Source organism: Rhinolophus sinicus, chromosome 13 (assembly GCF_057876585.1).
Source record: "Rhinolophus sinicus isolate RSI-liver-muscle chromosome 13, RSI-T2T, whole genome shotgun sequence".
NCBI lineage: Eukaryota > Metazoa > Chordata > Mammalia > Chiroptera > Rhinolophidae > Rhinolophus > Rhinolophus sinicus.
In genome coordinates, this window is record NC_142513.1 from 60,165,953 (window position 1) to 60,183,769 (window position 17,817).

A 17,817-nucleotide genomic window follows, 5' to 3' on the forward strand; every position below is an offset into this window, starting at 1 on the left:
CAGATATTGTATTATATTATATTATATTATATTATATTATATTATATTATATTATATTATATTGCATTATATTATTATAATAATGTCCCGGTCTTATAGTAAATTAAGACCAGGTCTCATATTAATTTTTGCTCCAAAAGACATTAGAGCTGATTGTCCGGCTAGGTCTTATTTTCGGGGAAACATGGTATTGGAAAGATAAAAAAGTGAATTAGGAATAGTCCTTAAGAAGCTGTGACAAGTATACCAATTTCTATAATGATATAGTGGAAAGACTTGGGAGTCAAAGAAATTAGATTTAACTCATCATTTTCTCTCTGGGTCTCTGATTTACAGAGAATACTGAAGCTCAGATCATTTAATCTCTCTGAGCTGCAGTTTCCTTTCTCTCTCTGGGAATAATTGTATCTACCTACCTTTTAGACTTGTTATGAGGATTAACTGAGACCTCATTTTTTTGGTATTTGTGAAAGCCTTCTGCAAACTTAAATTCTGTACAGGTGTAAGGGAGCCTCGTTATTATAATGCAAAGTGGAATGTGATAAATGCTGAAAGAGGCATGACAGAGAAATTCATATTTATTGCATAGCTCCTATGCTTCAGACACCACATTAGAGCCCTACATACACTCCTATCTTGCCTATGAGATGGCCAGCATAACGCCACTTTTACAGGGGAGGATTAGAGATAGTAAATGACTTGCCAAGTTCACACAGTTCGAAAGTGACTGAGCTGGGATGTCAATCCAGGTCTGTCAGACTCGCCAGCCTACACTTGTGCGTCTGTAACATACAGTGGTACTCAGCCCTGCTAGAGAAAGGCAGCTTCCTAGAAGAATACAACCAGACAATTGGGAAATGGGGCAGGAGGGTCACGAGTCTAATGCATGAATGCTAAGCTGCCGGGTTGGAGACTGGCCAGGGTGGAGAAACTTCCCCGTCACCATTTTTCCTGGCTTTATTCTTCCAAGGCATCGTAACCGTGGAGACTGTCTTGGCTTCTTGGGGTGTTTGCTTGCTGCCTTTTCGAGTAAGCAGAAGCCAGCCTCATCCATTTAGGTTTCTGCTGGTCCGGCCCCGATTTCCGTCTCATTCCCACCTTCTGTCTCTTGCCCAGATAAGCTAGTCTGTTAGAGGAAGGAGAAAGTTTTAGCTCAGAGCCAGAGACCACCCCATCTGTGACCTGATCTGATCCAGCAGAGGCAGGATTGCACAGTTGGAAGAGTTTTGAATCTAGAGTAAGAAAAATTGAACTTTGACTCACCGTGGTCAGTGCTCAATTATTGAATGAATAAATACAGGTGACATACATGGAGTCACTTAACTCTGAGCCTAGCTCCTCACCTGTAAAAATGGGAATATTATTGTTACTAAAAATACAGAGATGCCTACGCTGCCTGTGAGACAGGCCGGTGATGACCCAGTGAGGGCATGCCTGAAGGTGTGCCCCGAGACCTGGCAAGTTCCCATCTAAAGGGAGATCCCTTTTGGAGACATGGGGGCCCTAGAACCTGCCATCAAGTCCCAACTTGCTCTCTTTTCAGGGGTTGGCTGGAAGATGACTGATGTACAGATCGCCACCAAGCTGCGAGGGTGAGTAGTTCTCAAGGACAGACGCCCTCTGGGAGTCTTCTCAGGGTATAACGTGTGGAGGGTCTCGTGCTTCTCCATCCCTGAGGTCCTAGTTGGTCCCCGTTGCACCTGTGGCCATGTAGTGACATCCCAGAGGCCGCCGATCCCCACCTGCTGTGCCCTTGCCCCCAGATCTGGGCCAGCAGCTGTTGCCACCCACACACAGGGTCACCTGGGCTTTCACTGTCCCTGCTCCTCTTCCTTCTCGCTCGGGAAAGCTCATCACAGCACAGATGAGCAGGCTCTGAGCAGCGTGGTGGCCTGGAGTCGGCTCTAATTTACACGAAAGACGCAGCTCATGCTCACACCAAGCGTCCCACGTGACGAAGCCCTTGTGCCAGGGCATAAGAAGGCCTCAGTTTAGAATCGAAGTTTTGGATGCTGCCCGCTGAGGTAGCATCAGGTAGACTCCCCATCCCCCCCCAGGTAGGTAGGCTGTCCCTTGGGCACGACACCCCGGCCGTCCCAGGGCCGGTCCCCCAAGGACCCTCAGTGGGGTGGGACTCCCACTTAGCTCTTCCTGTTTGGCTGCAGATACCAAGGCCTGAAGGAGAGCTGTCTCCCGGCCCTGCTGGACCAGTTTGCCTCCTCTCACCAGTGCAACACCTTCTGTGAGATGCTGGGGTTGAAGCCCCTCAAGGGCCCCGAGGCTGCCCACCCCCAGGCCAAGGCCAAAGGCTCCAAGAGTCCATCTGCCGGCAGGAAGGGCCCCCAGCTGAGTCCTCAGCCCCAGAAGAAAGGCCTCCCCAGTCCCCAGGGCGCCCGGAGGAGCGCCCCAAGCTCCAAGGCCACTCCTCAGACCTCAGGGACAGTCGCCACCGAGTTATTGGGGCAGCCTCCCATCCAAGAGGGGGGCTCCAAGGCCCAAGGCATGCGGTAGCCCCCACAGGAGGAACAAGGAAACAGCTCGAACGATGGAGACTTTCCCCAAACAGACTAACCGGAGAAGGTGCACTGAGGAGGCGCCGCTTGGGGCCTCTCTGCGTAGCCTCTCGTCGGTCAGCTCCTCAGTCAGGCGGCTTTGGTGCCTCTCCTGGTGCCATGTCACCGGGGGCTCCCCGGCCCCCCCTCAAGGGCCCTGGGGGCTGAGACCCTCCTTGAAGTTTACACTGGCCACTGCTGGAGGCTCCTTGAGTCCTCTGCATGAGCTCTGCACCCCGACCCCTTGCCCCAGCCAGACCCTGTCAGGGATGGTATCCCCTGGGGCATGCAAGCCAGCACGTACCCTCTGCCCTTTGCTTCGCCCTGGCCTATCCCTGTCCTCGGGCTCCAGACTTCCTCTGCTGGACCTGGCCCGGTGACTCTCAGGGTGTCTTCTCCTTCTGGCTCCTCTGCCTCATTCATCCAGCTTGCCCTGCAACTAACTTGTCTGTGAGCCCACATGGGGCTCAGGGCTCTTCCAGAACCTGTCATGTCCTTGTGTGGTGGCCTTTGGGGACGCATGTTCTTGCTCTTCTTTCCCCCATCACTCAGGCCCTCACTCGCCTACTTCCCAGGCTTCCTGGCACCCTGCCCTCCACCCCCCCATCCTTGGCTTTGAGCATAGTTGCAGCCTGCTGCCTGCCCTTCCCTGACTCTGCTTGTGCCCTTGTCCGCTGGCTGCCCTAGCCTGACCCAGCACCCTCCCCACCAGGTCCCAGGTGAGGAGCAGACCCTCTGGCCTCTAGTGCACCTCAGTCTACCCTCCCCTTATACTCCATGCCCCTGCTCGTGAGCTGAGAGCTGGCGTGAGGGCCGTGTCAGCAGCTGTGGCCAGAGGGAAGGTACGGACTTTGCGGCACCTCCTGCTCAGCACTGAAAGGAGCTGGGGGCGTGTGAATTTCACATCCCCTCTCGACCAGGGCTGGAGGGCTGGGAGTCTTCTCACAGGGGAGTAGTATGGGAGTTCTAGGAAGGACGTAAGCCATCCCCGCATTGGGGTCGAGGGCTGAGTCTGTGGCTGGTACTTAGGACCCCTGTTCCCCGCCATTAGCTCTGATGCTGGTCACCAGCTCTGGGGCTTCATATGTGGGCTCCCAAGGAATTGCTGTGCCGAGCACCCTGGGTCCTTCCCGGAGCCCCTCCTGGAGGCCCTGCATGGGGTGGGTCTGGAGCTAGCCTGTTCCCCTTGGAATGCAATAAAGGCAGCAACTGTGTTTCCTTCTCACCCTCTTCTGCTGTGGTTGTAGGTGTGTGCGCTCAGGGTCCCCTCTCCCCAGGAGCTTCCCCATGGCCACCTCCAGTCCTCGGGCCCACTGGAAAAAATGAATCCCTGTTTTGGCTCCTGGATTGACGTTCAGTCTCAGCTTTCTGTGGCCACAGCTAGATAGTCCATTCTTCCTGTACAGTGGGCCGATAGCTTGTGCCCTGTAGCAGGGTATCTGGGGACTGGGGCCCAGACTGGACTTGTTCCTTCATTGGAAGAGGGACACAAAGGAACCCAGCAAGGGGCTCAGGCGAAACACCAGTTTCTGGCGGCCCCTCTGCCACTCACTGACTGACCATTTCCTGCCTCCTGAACAGTAGAGAGGCTTCTCATTTCCAGCCCCTCGCCCCAGCGCCTTTCCTTGCCTGTCATTTACCACCTCCGTGTTAAGATTTCTGACTTCTCTACCTCCTGTCTCGCTCAGGTGACTCTCCTCACTTTTCCCTCTGCCCCAATGTGCCCCCAACTCTTCCAGCCTGCCTGTCCTAATTACCTTGGTAAACTAGAGCTGAAATATTGTTCACTTGTCCTTTATTCATTCATTCACTCATTCAGCAGATATACATTGGCATCTACTTTATGCCAGACTCTGAGCTGACAGCTCTTGGGGGGCAAAGATGTATGAGGCAGTCTCAAAAGATACTCTTTCTATTAGGTCTCTTGGGTTTTGAGCAACAGAAATGGACTCAGATCAGTTTAAGCAAGAAAAAGTGTTCATGGGAAGGGCATTGGGGCAGCGCACAGAACCAGAGGACTAGCTGAACAATGGGTCTTGAGAAGTGGGGGGTGCCAGGGTAGCTCCGAGCTTGTCTCCTGGGAGCTGTTGCTGTTGGCAAGTAAATACCAGCCAGCTACTGGTCACAGTGGGTCCCCCTCCATTCAAGGTTCAGGACATTGCAGAGTGGGGGAGAGGCAGTTTCCCAAAGGATGGGGATTCTTAGCAGAAGAACGGTGGAGAATGGGCGGGTAGAAAGGGCTCGGTGGGCAACGACAAAAGATCACTCACCCACTCACTCACCCACCCACTCACTCACTCACTCACTCACCCACTCACTCACCCACCCACTCACTCACTCACTCACCCACTCACTCACTCACCCACCCACTCACTCACTCACTCACCCACTCACTCACCCACCCACTCACTCACTCACTCACTCACCCACTCACTCACTCACAGTTCTTTCTGTCTGATGCATTAACGACTCCCACATACAACCAAAAGCAAATTCCTCTCCGCTTAGGGAGACCATTCAAAGTCACGTGCAATGACTAAGTCCAGGGGCAGTGACCAGGCTACCATTCTCCAAAGTCCAGTATCACCAGTGATACTCTCTTTTATCATGATCCCGTTTTGAAATTCTACAACCTGTGGATTAACTGGTAAAATCAACCATTTTCAACCAAAATTGTATCACCCAGCAAGGAAGGACGTACGGGTAAAGGGTACAGTCCGTTTCTACTACTGGTGTTTCTGACCAGGGATTTTTGTGCGGCAGAGTGATCCCGACCTTCATTTCCAAAGTCCAGCTCCTTAGTGGTCCTGCCTGGGTGGCAGCATTTACTTCCGGGTGTGGCCATACCAGGAACACCCAAGGCATCTCCCCACGTCCACCTGTATTCTGCCCTCTTTTCTGCAGCAGCAAGCATGCTTTCCCTCGATAGCGTTAGTCATCCTAGCTATGCCCATGACCTCTTGTTATGTGTCACCCAGAGGTGGGAGCCTGACATGGCCAGGTTCCTCGGCTCCCAGTTCATTGGAATTGTTACCATGACTTTTGGAGGAGGTGTTGCCTTGGGGACTAAAACCTCCCCACAGCACCTCAGCTGTGACATAAGCACTGAGATGTAGTGATAATCCTCTCACTCTGCTTCGTAGCCTGTAGGAGAAGTAGCACCATGAATTGGTTGCCAGTTCAAAGCTTATGCTACGTCCTGTGAGCCTGACCCAACTTTGCAAGGTATTGTTTCTCAGCTGGTGTCATAGCTGGCGGGGGGGGTGAGGGGGGAAGAGGTGTGATGGGTGAGGAAAGCAAATCCAAATCCAGAAGAAGGGCCCGTGATGGTCAAGATAAAATCCTACCTTCGTACAGCCACCCATGGGTGTAGGTTGAGGAGAGCTCAGGAGTAGAGCAGCAGAAGGCATGTGGGAGAGTGAATGAGCAGCCCACGTCCATGGCTGGCTGGTGCCTTCAGAACCCCGGAGCACCCCCCTGAGAATGGAGTGCTTCTGGCCATCCTGAGTGTGGCTGGGTGGGTCAGATAACCCCAGTCACCGGCCACCTCGCGTGCTGCAGCCAAGCGTTCACGCTCCCCAACAGCCCAGGGGTACGCTAGAGGGCCAGGTCACAAAAGGATAATAGTTATTTTTTTGGCCTGAGTATCACTTCGTTCTAAACCCTGGGTTCCCCCGCCGTATTTTTTCGAATCAGGACTTGCCATAAGCTTCATATCACGCCCCAAGATGCTGCAGACAAACAGATACCTCAAGCACCATTGAATCTGCTAGGCCCTGTGGCCTGGTGGCAGAGCTGTTTGTACTAAAGGCTCTCCCACCCGGAGAGGCTTCATGTGCTCTAGGCCCCACCGAAAACTGGTGGCCTAGGTCAGTCAAGAAATGGGCTGGAGCGAGATGCCCCAGAGTGACATTTTTGTCTGCAGTCAGGCCTTAGTGGTAAGGGATTCCAAATGCAATAATTTGGGTTTTTATTTATTTTACATTATGGAGGAAATATGCTGACTTCAACAGACCCCCCCCATCCCCCAAGCCCCAGGAACTTTATCAAGGAGACAGACCTTTGCATTTTCACGTGACGTGTGGCCCACCTCTGACTCACGTATGTCTTACCGCAAGGCATTAGGGAAGCTGGTGGTGTCCAGGCCCCATCAGCAGGATGCCATCAGCGTGATGGGACAGGGTGGTGGTGGGTCAAGGTTCTCGTGAGCCAGGTTGTGTCACAGAGCTGGGCAGTTAAGATAGTCTATATGTCTAAGCCAGGACAGCAACCGAGCACTGCTGCCCTGCCAGCTAAAGTGCTTCTGATGTTCTTTGTGCGTCAAAGTAGAGGAGAAAAGGAATGCATTAGATCAGAGGATTGATACCCAATGCCAGGAGCTGGGTGAGTGCTTTAGCAAGAAGACGTCCCGGGACCATCGCTTCTGAAAGTGGACTGCAGCCCACAGACCCCGTGCCTCGCGTTGGCCAAGCAGCGCGGTGGTGGAGCCCCTGTGACTCCATGCTCGTTTCCGGTACTAACACGACTGCCTGCAGTTCCCCCAGGAATATGGTACCCTTTTGATTTCTCATTTCGCGAGGGCGGGGAAATTCTGTTGGCTACTACTTGGCCTGTCCTGCTACAGTCACTCTTTCCCCACACATCAGACAGCCATTGTGGGCTTTGTGTCTGTGTCAAACTGTATCCATTTTAACTGTACACGCAAAATAACCCCTGGTTGGCTTTGAGATTCCACTGGGTCTACACAAGAATAACATTTGCTCTATTCGTCATCCCCATTGATTGGCAGACCTCAGGCTTTTCTGTTGTTCCCAACAACTGGACTTAGTTTGGAGCCAGTGTCCTACAGGACCCCTTCCCTTCTATAGTTCCCAAATAAATGGATAAAGATGCTTTTGGGGAAGGCTGCAAGGAAAGTTCATGGTATGCACCTAAGTGTTAAGATAAGGTTTCCCTTCAAAGACCCTTGACTTCCTCTCCATTGAAGGTCTGGAAATCAAGTGGGAGATTTTGACTCTACCTTGGCAGCTTGACACAGACCTGTTTGCCCAACCAGAAGGCCTTAGTCCTGGTGAAAACTAGGTCACATCTTATTCGGGCTGTCTGGTCTTATTCATTCCTGGGAACTACTGATTGATTAACCACAGCTAGAGGTGCAGTTTCCATGCCCACCTGCATTGTGACGACTCCCCTACTTTGTTCCTTCTCTCTATCTCTGCTGCTGAGATCAGGGAGCTTATTTTCATAGCAGCTCTCCCAACCAGCACTCCAGGCCTGGAGAGGAACGCCAGCAGAGCTTGCCAATGTGTTTCTTATGGCAAGGAGGAGACCATCTGGGTGTTGCCAGAGGACAGTGACAGGGTGGATGGACTGGAGGCCTGCCAAGGACCTAATAAAGCATTCTGGTCTCCTGAAATCTGTGAGTTCCCGCCTTTCTTGGATTTTTGGTCTTTTGATATAATTTAGCATGGTCAACATTTGGACCAGATTTGTAATATTCAACAAATAGCCCCTTCTCCCCAAACGGTAAGAGCTGTATCTGGCTATTTGAGCTTCTACTTTGAACACAGAATCTCTGATGAGTATAGATATCAAGTATAACCTGCACCAAAATTATGTTCTGCTATCTTGGTCGAACAGCCTTAAAAGTTTTTCCATTAATTTTCACTGTATTTTTTGACACTGTTTATGATCTAGTTCACACAGTTTCTTCTGAGTGTAACTCTTCTTTTTCCCGATCTGATTCTGCCTGTCATCCCCTGGGCTATGTGGAGTGTGGATTCTGGTTATTAGCAGAGCAACAGTGTAGGGTGGGGCGGGGTCTGGGTCTCAGTTGTGTAACTTGATGCTGTCTGTACCCCTGAGCTAATCAAACTCTCGTTCACTAAACGTACAAGAAAATGAAACGTGTGCACCAAAAACCACCTTGCTGATTTTTAATGAGAATTTTAACCATCTAGGAGACTGGATACTAGTTTTACCTGACAAGTGAATTCTTCCTTTCTTCTGAAAGGAAAAGTTTAAGGGAAATCAAATTATGAGAAGGTTGTTTGACAAGCTTAGAACAAGTCAGACAAACCTCAGTTCAGATCCAGCTTTACTAGCCATGTGAACTTGAGCCAGAGGAAGGGGAGGGAGAGGGAGAGCTTACCAGGCAAGGAAACAATCCGTGCGAGAGTTGCAGGTCAGGTTAGAGTGGAGGACAGGCCAGGAGCCTGTGTGCTTAGTGCACGGGACAAGAGGACCGTGCTATTGTCATTCGAGGTGCCGAGAGGGCCAGGCCAGGCCCTGGGAGGGCATTGGCACTGAGCCCTAAGGGCAGTGGTGCGTGGGTCGGCTACAACTGGAAATAATAGAAGCCCTTGAAGGCCAGTGGTTGTAAGCAAGAGAAAGTGATTCCTTCCTGCGAAAGAGGTCTGTAGGCACTAGGAGATCTGGACAGGATCCATCTCAGGCCGGCATGGCAGCTCCAGGATGTCGTCGGAACTGAGGCTCCTCTCTGCTCTATGCTGTCAGCCTTAGCAAGAGTAATCGTTGATCCCAAGTGCAACATCATGAGTAGGAGAACTGAAATAGTAATACAGCGGTCAAACATCAGACAGCTAAGTCTTCACTGTGTATATTGGAGTCAGTAGATAATGTCTACATTTGAAAATAAAAAATAGTATCTATATTTACATTTATGTATCATCTGTTTGTCCTTTCATCCGTCCATCCACCCATCCATCCATCCACCCATCCATCCATCCGTCCATCCGTCCATCCGTCCACCTGTTCATCTATCCATCCATCCATCCATCCATCCATCCATCCATCCATCCATCCATCCATCCATCCACCCACCTGTCCATCCATCAATCCATCCATCCATCCGTCTGTCCATCCATCCATCCACCCACCCACCCATCAATCTATCATTCATCTATTTTATTCATAGAGGCTACTACCGTAGGTGAACAGCGACAGCACTGGTTTGTAGCTGTTTGGGGCTGGGCTGAGAGAGCTGAGCTGATTGCTGGTTTTCCCAGCGCTGGTCTCCCTGAGACCACCCAGTGGTGAACTTTAAATTTTCTTTACCAGTCACTCATTTGGATTTTACTTGAAAAAGAAAGGTCTACAGAGGGACCCAACTTCTGCTTCAGGAACTGCCTATGAGCAATTGTCTTGTATCCCATTCAACCACACAAATTTGAGCTCCATTGTTAAATTGCAAAGGCAAATATGAGACGATGAACTTGGCCAGACAGGAGCATCTGTCTTCAGGAGGTTCTGGTTGTATGGCTGCAGCTAGCTCTGGGTAGGGGACACCTGCCGACCCGCAGGGGCCCTGCCACCCATGAGGCATTGTCCTCTGACGTTGGAAGTGATGTGGTTCAGAGATGGCGCTTTCCTATTATTTGCAAAAGGCTGCGACGGGCAGCAGGTACCAGATACTCAGCCTCACCTGTGGATGAAGAGCCTTCACCCGGGCGCTTGCAGCACATACCTGGGTGGTAAAGTTACAGCCGGACATGATTATGTGGATTCCTCGGCTGAGGTAGGGGGCCGGTCAGCTTCTCTGGCCACTGGCTCTTTAACGATTGGATAAAGAGTGCATCCAGGCCTAATACAGGGCGTGTCCGTGTGGATTCACACCGACTGACATTTCTGATCAAATTAAACACCCTGTTTTCACTAAACCTCTTTGGTTCCACCAAAGCCCCATGAGAATTCTCATTGGAACAAGGCTGTGGACAAACCCAGGGTCCTCTCTGAGCCTCCCTTGAGATAGGGAACACCTATTTATGGTGCTGGCTTCCCCATCACACCTCCACGGAGGACAGGTGGGGGAAATGGTGACCACTACTTACTGCATTGCGTTATTATGAAGGTGAACTGAGATCGTGCAGGTAAAGCTCTTAGCACAGCCTGGCATGTGCCAAGCTCTTAGGCACGAAGCTCTCAGCTGGTGCCACTGTTGTCACCATCTCCTGGAACTGCAGAATCCATCTCAGGGCTCACTCACGCACTGCTCTTCTCCAAACTGGGAGACCCTGGTGTGTCTCCCTTCCCTCAAAACAGTGTGGCCAACAAAGATTTCTGCCCCCACCCCAGAAAATGGTCTTTCCAGCTCTCATCTCGTGTGGAACAACACTGCCTCCTGAGCCCCCCACAAGCAGCCCTGCTGAGCTCCTGTGACGGGTCAGGTTTTCCACAGACCGCCACTGTCGTGGAACTGAAGGGAACTGGACACAACCTTTGGAATAATGAAGCTTGTTTCCACAGGCATAGTGAAATGGAAAGGAGCATTTACAAATGAGTCATGGTACATAATTGGCAGGTCCACACAGGAAGAACACTTAGCACTAGTCAGAGCGTCAGAGATGAGGCTGTCCCTTTCATTCCGTGGCAGTGTTATCAGTGGAATTCCATCTGCGTGGACCGAGGCAAGATATGCCTGGAAAGTGTCAGTGTCTACGTGTGACCCGCAGAGGAATCCACTTTTGTTCTTCCTAACACTTGTATTTAATCTGTGGTGCTCATTTCTCAGCACCTTCCCTATGGATGCTGCTTGGGTGCCGTACATTCATTTCACTGGCTTCTCCCAGGAGGTCTGGAGTCTGCTTCATGGAAACCTTTGTAAAAATATCTGGCTTTGCTCTAAGGCTCAGTGGGTGCCACATCAGACCACTTCTGTGACGTGGGGAGAAGATGAAACAATCAAGGAATTTTTTTGCCTGTATCATTAACCGGCTTATCAGCTGTGACTCAATGTCAGTCTCTGGGCCAACAAGGCCACAGAGATCCAAATTAATAGCCCCACAGCCTCTGCCATTGGCTGGAGGAAAATGGTGCACCCCAGAAGGACTGCGCCTCAGAAGGAGGGTATCACTTGTGGTATAAAACTCACAAAAGCCAAGAATAGTATAACTCTGACTATCAGAGGCCCATGTTTCACTGCCCCACATGAGAAAGGAAACATTGTATTGGATGTGCTTTCTGCTGACCAGCCCAGGTTTGAGAGAGAAGCAGATTCAGGAGAAAAGAATAACGAAGTCGTGTTCGTGGAACTTGACCAGGGAAGAGCCTCTCTTTTTGTCCACTGCTTGGACACATGAATCGACGCAATAAGAGACCTCATCTGCAAAGAGCCAAGAAATGAGTGCAGGAAGATTGTGAGAAAATAGATTGTTGAACACCCCTTCTGATGATGTCTGCCTCTTACCGTCCCGAGTGTTTCACTTACCACTAATAAAAATATAACACAGCTGTTTCTGCATCTGTAAAATGGTGGGGGTGGGTATTAGTATCTATCTTTATTATATCAAAGCCTGGCAAGGAGAAGGGATTCTCTCCCACTCTTTGGCCAAGAATTCCCCCTGAAACAGGAGGTGGTACCCAGAGAAGTAAACCAGAAACAGGTAAGTGGTTCCCTCTGAGGAATGGGAGAGGTTGGATAGCCTCTTCATTATAAATCCTTCTAAGTGTTGTTTTGATTGGAAGGAATGTTGTATATAAATACAGTCCTTGCCTCCCTCTGTTCTGAACCCAGCACCTCGCCCTGGCTCAGCCCCAGGCCTCACTCTACCATCCTGGTGGGTGGGATGGGCCTCAGAGTTCATCTCCTCAGGACACAGGCCGCAGGGAGGTCAGGTGACATGCTGAGCTTGCACAGCTGGATGGGGCAGAGCCAGGACCCATGAGGTCCTCCAGCTCTTTGTCCTTCTCCTGCGGCCTCATCACGACCTACCTGGCCTCCAGACCACCCAGCCTGTGGCTCTCAGCCAAATGCACCTGAAAAGAGCGTTTGGCTTCTGGGGGCCAGGATCACTGAGCAGGGGGCAAACACAGGGTCCCCTGACCTGGAAAAGGAGAGCAGTGTGTCAACACAGGCCCGAGGTGGGACCTGTGACAGCAAGGACATCTGTCAGTCTCATGGTACGAGGCTGTCTGCCAAACACCTCACCTGCAGTAACTCATTTAACCCTCATAAATGTTCATGTACAAGATAGATACTATTACCCACCCCCACCATTTTACAGATGCGGAAACAGCTGACTTTCAGAGTCAGGACTGAATCTAGACCTTTAAGCTTCAAGCTCAGGGTTCATTTCATGACACACAGCCTATTAAATCCTCACTTTAGCGATCAGGGCACACAAGATGTCAGGGTTATAAACCGCAATGTAGGGAGTATTTTGGAACAAGCTTGGCTGTTACTGGATTGCTATGTCTCCTGGCTTCTCTCTCGGCACCAAGAGAAGAGGGGAAAGGAAAGGGGAGAAAGGTAAGGGAGAGGGGACGGAGGGGAAGACGTTAGAAGGGGACAGAAGCAGAGAAGCAGGTACAGTCCCCTCTGTCCTTCCCTGGGACTTAACAAGCCCCCTGCAAGGGCAGCTCCCAGCCCATCCTTGTGAAGGCTGCACACAGAAGCATGTGTCCTGCTCAGGATAAACCAGGTGACACCATGGACACAAGAGTTTACAATTGTTGACCTGAAACAAATAGCTAGATATTTCTCAGGCAAAATGGGTTTATTCAGGAACAACAAAGACTTGTAATTCAGGACATGCAGTCTGATGGCAAACCAAACACAAGTCCCAAGAAATACAGGAAAGGAAACTCTTTTATAGAGAAGAGGAAGTTGGGAGAGCTATGATAAACAGAGTTCTTCCTGTTGGGGCCCCAGAGTGGACATAGCACATGAGAGTGCCCCCTTCTGGCCTCCCTACTTCATTGTAAATGAGGTTTCTGTGTATTAATTTTTATAGGATCAAGGCCGCACACAGGCCTCCTGTGGAATGAGTGGGGCAGGGTGTAGATCTCTGCCAGTGACGAAAAGCCTGGTATAGTATGAGCCCGTTTTGTAAAATGAATAACAGAAAATAGTATTCACTTAGGAAGAAAAAGTCTGGAGAAAAATGCCACAAACTCAATGGTGGTTTTTTCCGTAGGACTCAGAGGAATTTTTAACTTCCTGTGTTTTGCATATTTCCATAATGTTTCAGTGTTTAATGCTGTGTGTTAATGTTTTTGTAATCAGAGTGATAGACAAAAAAAAAAAGGGGGTCCCCCCACCCTCCACCCCATCATTCTTCAGTCTTCCAAAACAAGCTGCACGTGTAGATAACTCCACACCCTGTGCTACCAGGAAGCGTTTATGTATCGAAGGATTTTGTCCTGAGCATGTGGGATTAATTATTAAGGAAATGTTGTTAGTCCTGTGAGATAAGTTTAATGTTTAGTTTGAGGATTGAAACACCAAAGGGTTTGTCCCTTGAGTTTACACACGGTTACGTAGGTGTCAGTTAAAGAGAAAACTGGAACAAAAGGAAAACTGTGTGATTTCATTTTGTTTGCAGGGCTGTATCAATGTTTAGACTGGAAACAATTTTACTATTTATCCTGCTTCCCTTATCTTCAAGCTCAAGAAAATAGATTACTGTTACAATTACTGATTCAGTGAGAAAGAGAAACTGGGTACGAGTCGAAATGAAAGGTAAAATGCACGGTCTGAAAAACTGAGTAGCAGTGATGGCAGGTGGAAAAGGAGGCCTCAGGAGGGGTTGGGGGGAGGGTGAGAATAATCAAGGCAGGCTTCCTGGAGGAGGTGAGTATGTATGGGAGCAGGGGAGAACAGTGAGGAGGGCATCTCAGAGGAGGAAGGCAGATTAAGTAAGAGGGCAGGTGTTCAGCGCCGTTTCCTCTTTTCCCTGAGGGAGGTTGGGGGTCCCCACCTAGGCTGTGGCCTGGGCTCTGGATAGAGCTGGGTGCGAGGCCCAACCTACTTCAACTCTGAACTCTGCCCAGGAATCTCCACTGAAATGAGAAGACAGGCCAAAGTGCAAGCAAGTTGGATCCCGCTTGTCCTTATGGAAATACGTGCTACCACCTGTCCCTGAGAGTGGCTTGTTCACCGCAAATATGTGAGTAGGAAGAGGATCCTGCCTCTCTCTGTGCAGCTGGTGTGTGTGTGTGTGTGTGTGTGTCTGTCCCTACTCACGTGTGCATAATGTGTGCGTGCCTGTGGGTGTGTGAGCTTACCCAGGCTGGCATCTACACAGTGTAGGGTGCTTTCCACCGGGAAGAAAAAGTGAGGGAACAGGAGTGGGAGAGACGGCATCTTAGTTAGGGCTCCTATTTACTGGTGAGTTTAAACCTATGAACTGAGTTCCAGCAAAAACAAAAGAAGGAAGGGAGATAGGGAGGGAGGAGAGAGAGAGAGAGAGAGAGAGAGAGAGAGAGAGAGAGAGAGAGAGAGAGAGAGAGAGAGAGGAAGAACAGAAAGAGAAGGACTATATTGGTCATTATAATTGAAAAGGTGGTTTCAGGTTTAGTTTGATCCAGGGACTGAAATGGAGTCTTCAGGATATTGTCGCTCCATCTTTCAGAGGTGGGAAAGTATAGTACAATGAAGATACCCCCCAATGGCAATGGTTTAACCTGTTGTGGGAAGTGATGAAAGTTAGGGCCTCTTTACAGGAAAATACCTATACCAGGTACACATACTACATGCTATCCACAATTCCTTTCCTTCCCTGTGAGCTGGGCAGAACTTCTGTTTCTGCCGGGCCTCACAGATTTACAAGGACCTGCCTCTCACAGGTTCAGAAGTGAGTGCAGGAAGGGGTGCCTTCCTGTCACTGGGGAGCTGTGGCCAGGACCCCCAGGCACCATGAGGGTTGAGGTCCAGGATGGTATAAGCTGTGCCAGGCATCCACTCCCCCCCGCCCCCGCCCTCCCCAACCTGCTCCTGTCTCCAGGCCCCTCCGTGGGTCCTGCCTGCCTTCACCTTTCAGTTTTGGACCCTGACTTTGTCTTTCAGCTGGAAAGTCTGGCACATGGAGGACAGCACACCAGCACCTAAGGAGTTCATCTCTCTCGCATCCATGGCCTATGGTCTGGACAACAGGGGGGCTGAGCTCTTGGAAAGCCTGGTCTGTCGCCTTCCCCATCCCCATTCTGGCTCCCTGGTGGGAGGGGCCTTTGTTCACATCTCCCTTCACCCCCCTACCTCCTCACCTCTTTGCTTGAACGATCAGTATAGCCATCCCAGATGTGCTGTCCTCAGCCCAGAGCAACCTCTTATTTCACTCATTAAACATTTGTTGTGCACCTAAGATGTGCCAGTAGAGCCTGTCCTAGTCTGAAAGGCCAGGGAAGGTCTTCACCAGGAAGTGCCATCTGAACTGTGATCTTAAGGATGAGAAGGGGGTGGGGGTCCCTGGGGGAGTCTCAACCTATGAGGAGCCGGCAAGCTTGTCCTTGCTGTGGAATGGCCAGGTCGGGGCCAACCGCCCTGCACCCTGGAGCTCCCAACATCCGCGGACAAAGCCCCCTCCCCTTTACCACACTGCACAACCCACGGTGTGCCTTTCATACTGGAATCGGCCAGAACAAGCCCCCTGCACACCGGAACGTAGCTCCATAGAGTATGGGGCAAACGGTGCCCAGCGGCTGTGCGACCAGGTGGCCCTGCCTGGGACTCCCCACCAGCCACAGCTGAGTGTCCCTCCGTCACAGAGCCCATGAGCTCCCTGAGGGCACCATATGTCTAACACAGAGCCCAGCACACAGTAGGTGTGCATGCTTCACAGAATTCAATTGCCCTCCAATCACGTCCTGTGCAAAACCCCAGCCCCCAGCCCAGCCCACTCCTGGGCTAGCCAGGGCCTCCCCACTCCAGGCCCACAGCTCTAGTTCTCACTTGGGGTGGCAGGTATACTCTGGTCTCTCTCTCGTGGTTTTAGGAGGAAGGCCGGGCCCCTGGCAGTGACTTGAGCCCCGCAACCGGCAGGGACAACCGGAGCAAGGCCAGCCAGGAGCCCTTCTCAGGATGGTAGGTGGTCTCCAGGAGGGACGTGGGCTGGCAGCCGTTGGGAGCAGGGGTGGGGAGCCTGGCCTCCAGCACAGAGGGAGGTGGCTCCCGAACCTTTGTTGAAGAAAGGAGAAAGTGGGCTGTAGCCAGCGAATGCGCTCTGCTGGCCTCCGCCTCCGACGTGAGCCAGGCCAGAGGCTCCCAACCTGCTTTGCAGTAACCAGAGTGAAATCCCTTTGGAAACCCCAACACATGCTGTGGGGCGGCTCTGGTTGAAGTTGGATGGGACCCCAAACTAGCCTGGCCTCCCTCTCAACCCCCCATCTGCCTTCTACCCCATTCAATCTCTGGGTACCTTGGGGAACCTTGAGGCTTAGTTTGAAAACCTCTGGACTTGGCCAGGCTCCCCGCTGAAGCCCAGAGAGAGAAAGGGATGGGCCCTGTCACACAGGCAGCAAGTAGGAGCTGAGAACTTGGCCACCTGATGGGCAGGCCTGCGGGGTCCTCACTGACCCGTCCTGAGCTGAGGAGAGCAGGAGAAGTGCTGGTGATGGTGGGGGTGCCATCTGTCTGCCCTGCTGGGGAGATCGGGGAAGATGCACTTAGGAGATGGGAGGTAGGGACAGAAAGAGGGGAGAGAGGGTCCTTAAAACAGCAGCTGGTGCTGAATGAGCATCTCCTGCTGGCTCTGGGACCCCGGAGGCCATCCGGGTTCCAGCCTTTCCTGCAGGGATAAACCAGCGACTACAAGACCAGGCAAGGACTGGCATTAGCTCTGGGCCGGCAAGGCAGTGGGGTCACAGCTACTGGGCTTGGGGAGGGCTGTTCACTTATCCTCTCCCTGGGAGGAGCTGCTGACTCAATGATAAGCGTCTTGGGTCCCAAGGGAGTAAATGCAGAGCTGGGAGCCTCTCCACCTCGCTCCATAGACAGGTGCAAATGGGATGGGTTGGGAGGCAGCCAGCGCGTGGTTTGTGCACGTTGGTAAGTTCTTCCTTTCATCTCCGTTAATTCTCTCCCAGCCCTGCAGGCAGGATTATCACTGGGGTGGTGGTGCCACTCTAGGCCTGAACACACACAGACAAAGGCGGGGATGGCCCAAGTCTTTCCTCCATTTGCTCTGGGCTGGGCTTGCCCTTCAGCCCTGTGGGATGCAAAGGCCAGTGCCTGGCAATCCCCGTGTCACCATTTTACTGGGGTTACTGGGGTGGCTTCAACCTGGAGGTGTTAAGGATCCCCGCAGGAGGGAATCTAGGGGCCCCTCGTAACCCTCTGGTCCTCTCTCTAGGAGGACCCTACAGCCAGCCCTGAGAGTGAGACGCTTCTTCAGGGAGCATGCACAGCTGTTTCGATGGATCTGTACAGGCCTGCTCTGTACCGGTGAGCCTGGGGCCCGATCCCCGGGGGACACTCTGGCTGTACCCCCTCCCGTCCCCACCTCCCATTTCAGCCACCTCCACTCTAGCC

General features: G+C 51.6%; 2 protein-coding genes across 3 annotated transcripts in view; both read left to right on the forward strand.

Moving 5' to 3' along the window:
* ALPK3 (alpha kinase 3) overlaps positions 1-4,335 on the forward strand; it is a 37,375-nt gene extending 33,040 nt beyond the window's left edge. For both annotated transcript variants that reach the window (XM_074318319.2, XM_074318318.2), the window contains 2 exons: positions 1,544-1,592; positions 2,166-4,335. In XM_074318319.2, the coding sequence (XP_074174420.2) occupies positions 1,544-1,592; positions 2,166-2,511 (395 nt within the window). In that variant the 3' untranslated portion in view covers positions 2,512-4,335. The remainder of the gene's footprint in view (positions 1-1,543; positions 1,593-2,165) is intronic.
* Positions 4,336-5,807: 1,472 nt separating this feature from the next.
* SLC28A1 (solute carrier family 28 member 1) overlaps positions 5,808-17,817 on the forward strand; it is a 37,640-nt gene continuing 25,630 nt past the window's right edge. The window contains exons 1-5 of the mRNA XM_074318330.2: positions 5,808-12,819; positions 13,895-14,458; positions 15,358-15,469; positions 16,283-16,371; positions 17,639-17,730. Of these exons, the coding sequence (XP_074174431.2) occupies positions 15,374-15,469; positions 16,283-16,371; positions 17,639-17,730 (277 nt within the window). The 5' untranslated portion in view covers positions 5,808-12,819; positions 13,895-14,458; positions 15,358-15,373. The remainder of the gene's footprint in view (positions 12,820-13,894; positions 14,459-15,357; positions 15,470-16,282; positions 16,372-17,638; positions 17,731-17,817) is intronic.